This window comes from Phaethon aethereus (assembly GCF_964289735.1).
Source record: "Phaethon aethereus genome assembly, chromosome: 3".
Lineage (NCBI taxonomy): Eukaryota > Metazoa > Chordata > Aves > Phaethontiformes > Phaethontidae > Phaethon > Phaethon aethereus.
In genome coordinates, this window is record NC_138576.1 from 37,344,543 (window position 1) to 37,352,666 (window position 8,124).

Genomic DNA, 8,124 nt, shown 5'->3' on the forward strand with positions numbered 1-8,124 from the left:
AGTATTTTTTTCATTTCTGTGGACATCAGTGGTTGTATTTAATTTGTCACTGCCTTGTTGTTTAGTCCCAGATCCACCTTCCTCTTAGTTCCAGATGGAGCAACCCCTCCTAATTCCAAAAAGACAAGGCAGCAAATAAACTAAATTTAAAAAAAAAGAGTTGGGGTAATTCACCATAAAGCAGCATACGCAGGACTGTGTCTGTCTAGAAACGTGTAAATCAAGCTTAGACATTTTCTAACAGGCATGCTCCACTTCAAACAGTTTGAAGTAGTTTGGGCAAGTCACATGTTCTGTGTTATATGGAATATCAGCTTCCAGTTGTTCTGTGTCTTCCTAGCCCATGAATTTTCATTTTCTTGCCAATAATTCAGTCTGCACAGGTACCTGCCTGTACCAACAGCCTCGTGCAAGGAAGCAAGGGGTACTGGGACTATTTGCTGAGATGATGCGTTAATTGGTGATAGACTATTTCAAGGTACCTATATGCTCTTTGCCTGTTTCTGCCTGCACTAAAGATTTTCTAGGAGCTTTGGCTCCATTTACTTTCCTGAGTAGGGGATGGGCCATGGGGGATTTTTGCTGGAAATGTCTAGGTGGCAGATTGGTTCTGTTCTGTCCTCCGTCCTCCTTAAGTGATCACAGCCAAGCAGCTGGCAGTTCCTACTGCCTGTGCTTCTTTTGAAAGGCAATATTAGCGAGGCCTTCAAAGTTCCTGTTGTTTATTTCAGTCTTCCCTTTATGCTTCTCTGAAAAATATGCATGTAAAGGAAGAAAAATACCAACTTTTGACACTTGATATTTCAGTAAAATTTGAAATAGTATTTCTTGGGACATAGAAAAGAGACCTTGCTTGCATAAAGGTTATATCCCTGCTGAATAGTAAAGGTTTGCCAAGAAATGGAAGTGGCAGAAGTTGCAAGAAAAAATTTACAAAAAGCTGTTAAAATATGATGGATTGAGGAGATTTGGTTGGAACATTTTTCTACTAAAATAGCCATCTTCCAGAAGTGTCAATTGTATCACTTTCTAAACAGCAGAGGTGTGTAAATACTCATCTTACCAGTTTGAATAAAAATTTTATCAGTATGTCAGTATTTTATATAGCATCATGTTGTGCATAATTATTTTTTGCAATATACATTTAAACTTGGTATCTTCATAGAACTAAAAAAGCCTAAACAGGTGTTAACTTAATTATAGTGATGATAAAGGAGGAAAGCGTTTTGTCATTAATCAAAGATAATGGTGCTTCTAGATTGATTTTAATTATTTTAATTTTGTCATAAATTTCAGCATTTCAACATTCCATTCTAAACCAAAAAGAAGTTTTCCCAAGTTAGAGCTGTTTCTGGCATATTCCAGAAAGCATACAAGCGTTGCTGATGTTTTGTCCATAGCCTACATAAGTTTCTGGGTTGCATGGAAGCAAATACTAGTTGCCATGAACATACTCTTTCTTTTCATCTGATTTGTATTTGCACTGGTAAAGTATTGTCTCCATTTGGTAGGTCCTTTGAGACATAAAAGGAGTAAAAGTTATTTGCCTATACTCAGAAGGTAGCATCAGCCTTCTGTGTGTGGAGATTCCAGCCTCAACAGACTGCATCACTAGAAACTTTTTTAAACTAAAAGAGGGTAGATTTAGACTAGATATAAGGAAGAAATTTTTCACAATGAGGGTGGTGAGACAGTGGAACAGGTTGCCCAGATTGCTGGTAGATGCCCCATCCCTGGCATCGTTCAAGATCAGGTTGGACGGGGCTCTGAGCAATCTGGTCTAGTTGAAGATGTCCCTGCTCATTGCAGGGGGGTTGGACTAGATGGCCTTTAAAGGTCCCTTCCAACCCAAACTATTCTATGATTCTATGAAATACGAGTTGCAGCTGGTAAATTGCTTAAGAATTGTGGAGAATTTTTTCAAAGCTAATATTTATTATCCTGTTCTTGTTTTATATTACTGTTATTGAGGGCATTTGAGTAAATGAGATAAATGTACATGAACCACAAAGACATGAAAACAAAAATATTCTAAGTGCAACTTTTGCACTTAGAATATCACTTGGGATTTTTTTCTGGATCTGGTTGAATAACCTTCAGAAATGACATCCAGCATTCTGTGAAGGATACTACAATTAATTCTGTGCTTTCAGATCCCTACTTTTTGTCCAAAATTTTGCTGAAGATCCCAACTCCAAATGTCTCCAATAAGAGAGCAGTGGCTTGGAATTTGGTCCAGGGCTATCTGAATCTGTTGCTTTGCAAAGAGGAAGTATAATAAAGGCCCAGGGACCTGGAACACAGATGGCTTTTCAGTATTGTGTCATTGCTGCTGACATTTTTGAGCAGTTTTCTTTAACATGTTATTACTGGTTTTTAGAAGAGCATTGTAAGGAGGACAGGTTAGTGAACTTCTTCCCTGCTTTCAGATTATGTAGTAAATATGTGTGCTATTCCAGGTGGTCACCCTGTAATGAAGGAGAAGCTTGGAGAATTCTCAATCTTATATATATAAGAATCTCAATCTTATATAATAATTTTTTAAAAAATTAGTCAGCTTTGAAAAGTTTGTTTGGATTGAGAAATCATAATAAAATAATTTCAGGAATTAAATTCAAAGCTGAAGTGCATGCAAAATGCATCTTACTGCTAAGAAACACATTTCCAAATACTTTGTGAGGAAAAACCAGCAAGGACTGACAAAAAAATAGTGTCCAAAACCCGTATTGTACACCCATCTGATCTGTAAAAAGAGTGATTATCTTAACATTCTTTCTGAAAAACAGAATTAGTGTTAAAGTTATTTGAAGTTGGTATTAATATATTCTGGAATTATAGTGTATATATGAGGTTTGCTTTACAGACATACATTCTGAATTTTCTGGGTGGGCTAGCTCTGTGTGTGTATACATGTACATATGCCGCTACCCACTTACGCACATTGGTGAGCAAGATGGCTAGGTCCGTTCTCTGACTGCACCATTAGGTAACGCTAAAGGCATTACTCTACAAATTCTCTGGTATAAATATGCTTTGGGAGTAATTGCATCAACTAGTGCTACAAAAGGCATCTAACAAAAGAAATGGAGACAACTTTGTTCAGATTATTAAATGGGTTGGAAAGGTTAATAAGCCTTGAGCAAGAAAATGTTCTAGACTGATTCTCCCTCCCCCCTGTTTTATAAAACAGTATTTCAAGGTGCATTTGTCCCCTGAAAAGCAATTACCTCAAAAAAATACTTCCTGCTTGCCATCAGACTTACCCTTTCTGTTCAAAGTCAGTTCTCTGTGGCTAAAATCATTTTTCTTTAGTGCAGTAGTATTTGCAGAGGAAAGAGAATTAGTTAGCTTGTGGTTTCTATTATCCATAATCAATTAGATAGTTTACTAAGTTGCAATTAGTTGCACTTTTCAAGACCCACTGAAAGTAACACAATTGCTTAAATGCTTGGAAGAGCCTGAGGTTACAGGGGTAAGTGAAGTGACCTAATTTGCCTTCCTAAAACATTTTCTATTGATTTCTCCTGCAAAAAGAAGATCTGAGTGAATTTACAAGGCCAACACTTAAGAAGAAAACAAAGGTTTTTGCTTGTAATGTTGTATTTCTAATACCCAAATTACAGGAACTCAAAGTATACAACTTCAATTTAGAGAATCGTAGAATCTTTGTGTTGGAAGGGACCTTTAAAGGTCATCTAGTCCAACCCCCCTGCAGTAAGCAGGGACATCTTCAACTAGATCAGGTTGCTCAGAGCCCTGTCCGACCTGTCCTGGAATGTTTCCAAGGATGGGGCATCTACCACCTCTCTGGGCAACCTGTGCCAGGGTTTCACCACCCTCATTGTGAAAAATTTCTTCCTTATTGTGGCGGACCAATATGCGGTTTCTGTCTTAAGCATTTCGTGGTTCCGAGGAACCCACACCTCTCTTGGTACAACAGTTCAAACATGTCTTGGTATGGAGTGGACCCCAGGGAAGAACGAGATCCTGCAGAGCAGAGATACGGTGCAGGCGCAATGACAGGTTCCTGCAGAGCAGAAATATGGTGAGAGGAGACACCAAGGCCTGCAGATGTGCCATTGCCTGTTGCCTCAGCCTGTTGCACATACATGAAGTTTCTTGGAATCAGCCTGTTGCATACGCATGAAGTTTCTTGGGATCAGATGGAGATTGTGGGACTCTGACTGTATAAAAATGACACCACCAGAAGCGAAAAGGGGGACCCCCACTACCAAGGAACGTTAAGAGGACCACCGGGATGCTGCTGGATCCATGGGTGGTGATATCTTCTTTGCTGCCGCCCTCCCCCGCTTTGTCTCTCTCTCTCTCCCCCCCCGCCCCTCCTCTCTTTGTCGAAGTGTAAAAGACGTGTTGCACAGGACTTTTTTGTTTAGTTGACCGAGAGAGAATCTTACGGACTGAATTGCAAGAAAATGGACAGGTGTTTGGCGACAGGGGGGAAACAGGCTAATGTTCTTCTGCTGAATCGGACTGTGAGGACACCGCAGCTCCATGGTGGTAGCTATTGCAACTAATTCTTTCTTTTTTTCCTTTCTTTTCTCTTTCTCTTGCATTTGCAAACCTGTTGTTGTGCAAATAAAGTTACCTGATGCTTGACTCCGTTTTGAATCTTAATTCTGTTCCTCAGAATACGAACAAAACCTCACTCTGGTCTATGACCGGCATGCAACACTTATATCTAGTCTAAATCTACCCTCTTTTAGTATAAAACTGTTGCCCCTTGTCCTGTCACTTCAGGCCCTGCTGAAAAGTCTGTTGCCATCTTTCTTATAAGCACCCTTTTAAGTACTTGAAGGCTGTAAGAAGGTCTCCCTGGAGCCTTCTCTTCTCCAGGCTGAACAACCCCAACTCTCTCAGCCTGTCCTCATAGGAGAGGCTGATCATTTTTGTGGCCTTCCTCTGGACCCGCTCCAACAGGTCCATGTCTCTCCTGTGCTCAGGGGTCCAGAGCTGGATGCAGGACCCCATGTGGGGTCTCATCAGAGCAGAGTAGAGGGGCAGAATCACCTCCCTCAACCTCTTGGCCACTGTTCTTTGGATGCAGCCCAGGTTACAGTTAGCCTTCTGGGATGCTAAGCGCACATTGCCGGCTCATGTCCAGCTTTTCATCCACCACCATCCCTAAGTCCTTCTCAGCAGGGCTGCTCTCAATCCCTTCATCCCCCAGCCTGTCTTGATACCGCAGGTTGCCCTGACCCAGGTGCAGGAGCCTGCGCTTGGCCTTGTTGAACCTCATGAGGTTCACACAGGCCCATTCCTTGAGCTTGTCCAGGTCCCTCTGGATGGCATCCTGTCCCTCAGACATGTCAGCCACACCACTCAGCTTGTCGGCTGCAAACTTGCTGGGGGTGCACTCGATCCCACTGTCTGTGTCATTGATGAAGATATTAATGAGTACTGGTCACAGTATGGACCCCAAGGGACACTGCTCGTCACTGATCTCCATCTGGACATTGAGCCATTGACCACTACCCTCTGTGTGCAACCATCCAATCAATTCCTCATCCACCCAACAGTCTGCCCATCAAATCCATATCTGTCCGATTTATAGAGAAAGCTGTTGTGGGGGACCATGTCAAAGGCTTTACACAAGTCCAGATAGACAACATGCGTAGCTCTTCCCTTGCCCACTGACGTGGTCACTCCATCATAGAAGGCCACCAGGTTGGTCAGGCAGGACTTGCCCTTGCTGAAGCCATGCTGGCTGTCTCGAATCACCTGCCTGTCCTCCATGTGCCTTAGCATAGCTTCTGGGAGGACCTGTTCCATAATCTTCCCAGGCACAGAGGTGAGGCTAACGGGTTGGTAGTTCCCAGGGTCCTCCTTGCTACCTGTTTCTACGTAGTAATTTTTCTGTGCACAATCATACTTTATCACTGTAAAGAAATTCAGGACATGGTGTATCTGAGGATCTAGTTTAGAATGGGATGATTTACATCTTCAAAGACTCAGTTGTCAAAGCTCAGACATCTAATACCACACTGGATGCCGTAAGGCGGTACTCCTGGCTTACAGCTGCTGACTCTTCTGTAAAGCTTTACTCATGCACATGCCTTGTATACCCTTGGACATCCAAAATAGCAATAGATACCTACATTCAAGCAACTGGGTCCCACTCCTGGCTTCCTCTGTTGACTATAACAGGAACCAAGAATAAATATCTCAGCTTGTTGATGTCTGTGTTTGGTTAGATGAATCCTACACTGAAAGTCTTAAGAGCAGAATCATCTATTCCCTAAAAAATCGGGAAATCATTAATACCCGTTATTGTATCAACTTAGAAATAAGCAAAATAAATATCACCAGTCTTAGTATTGTCCCTGAGGTGGGAGGTTACCTGAAAGATACTACCCTAGGGACCTCCAATACAGATTTTAGGTTTAAGAAGTACTAGCTCAGAAAAACAAAGTGAGCAATCCCTGAGCCACCATCTACTGCAGAGTTAGATGGCAGCAGCCTTGCCCGAGGAAGGTAAAGTGCTGTCTTTTTGTTAGATGCTAGTGGAATCAAAAATAACTTACATTGTTTGAGAAAACAACTATTATGTAATAAATTTCATACTTTGGAAAGTCTAGCAGTGTGTGGTTTAGGGTGGGTAGAATGATTTGATAATGATTCATAGACCCATGTTGAAGCCTAGACCCATCTGGCCTTGTACCGCAGGCCTAAACAGTTGTTTAGGCTCACTACAGCTATTGGTCCATTTACTGAAATATACAATTAATTTTCTAGCAGCTATGGTTTTACCTTTCAGTTCTGATCATGTGCCTACTGTAATGGCAGCCTTTTTCAGAACAAGGTCATCTCATATTATTGGTAGATTTTGCTGTTAAGGAGGAGAAAGAATTTCATTCCAGAGAGACAACTCCCCAAGCTTTAAGTTTTTATCTTACCAGTTACTCCCTATGTACGGCAGAGATTCTAAAAGCTTCAGTTTGAAATTGCAGTTTCCAAATACAGGACAGGTACATTTATATTAGATAAAGCTGTTAAAGGTCTAAGGCTTTTAATGAATTTGTAGTTTGGTCAGTGAGCTTATTTGACAAACTGTCTCTTATACTTTGTAACAGACTCAGATACTTAGTACTGGCTTGTGTATTTTCCATTGATATTGAGAATTTGGACTTTTTATTTGCTTTCTAGAGGTGTCATTTGGATAGGTGATTTAGTATAGAGTGAAAAAAATTATTCTTGTTATTTTATTTCTCAGAACACAAAAAACTACCAATTCTAATTATATGCCAAAAACAAAGCAAGCTGCTATTGTTGTTTATCTTGTATGTCATAGCCTGACTATAATTAGGTAGAGGAAAACCCTGTTTGACTCATGAATACAAGGTTATGTTGACTTTTCATTTAGTAGTATGATGGAGAGTTAGTTGTTTGGATGTTATCGCAAAAAGGAAAACATTTCTTAGAAGTAATCATACTGAGCATATAGCCATTCTGATTAAATAAATACTACTGCAGATGTTGACATTATTCCTTCAACTGTCATCTGAGATGGTGGGCTGCAGAAACATTTTCACAGTGTACTTATGTATTGATTTTTCTTTATTCCCAGATCCAGGCCATGTATGACATTACACAGTATGAGAATATTTTTCCTTTGTGCATGATTCTGGAACAACTTCTTCAAAATGAGACAGAAGAAAGTAACATTTCAAGCTCAGACTATGATGGAGAAGAAAAAATCAGATTTCTGAAGGACCTTGATCAAATTATTCTTCATCTCTCAGATGAATTCCCTTTGTTTTCTTTATATTTATGGAGAGTGAGTGTTCTTTTGAACTCAGCTCAAATACAAATTGATTAAAACAAGCAGTCTACTTGTTAACAGTGCATTTGTTGTGGGATTACATTGGAAAATTTTTCAGCCAGGCAGGAAAAGTGTCGTTATTGGAAAACATTTACTTTAAACTACTATGCTATACAGCAGTTTCAGAGATAATGCAGTTTATTTCCAATTTTAAATATAGAAAAAATGTAATAATCCAGGTGCCATTTTGAATAAATGCTGTTTCTTATAATGGAAAACAATATGTTGGTATTTGTGTACACAGTGAAAAAAAACAGGCAACAAAGTTGTTTCAGGTGATGCTT

The 8,124-nt window shown here is 40.2% G+C and overlaps 1 protein-coding gene across 1 annotated transcript in view; it reads left to right on the top strand.

Moving 5' to 3' along the window:
- The window catches only part of MEI4 (meiotic double-stranded break formation protein 4), a gene marked incomplete at both ends in the record, with an annotated part of 81,880 nt that extends 74,043 nt beyond the window's left edge, over positions 1-7,837 (top strand). The window contains one exon of the mRNA XM_081998507.1: positions 7,586-7,837. Coding sequence (XP_081854633.1) covers positions 7,586-7,837 — 252 coding nt within the window. The remainder of the gene's footprint in view (positions 1-7,585) is intronic.
- Between the last annotated feature and the right edge of the window lie 287 nt (positions 7,838-8,124).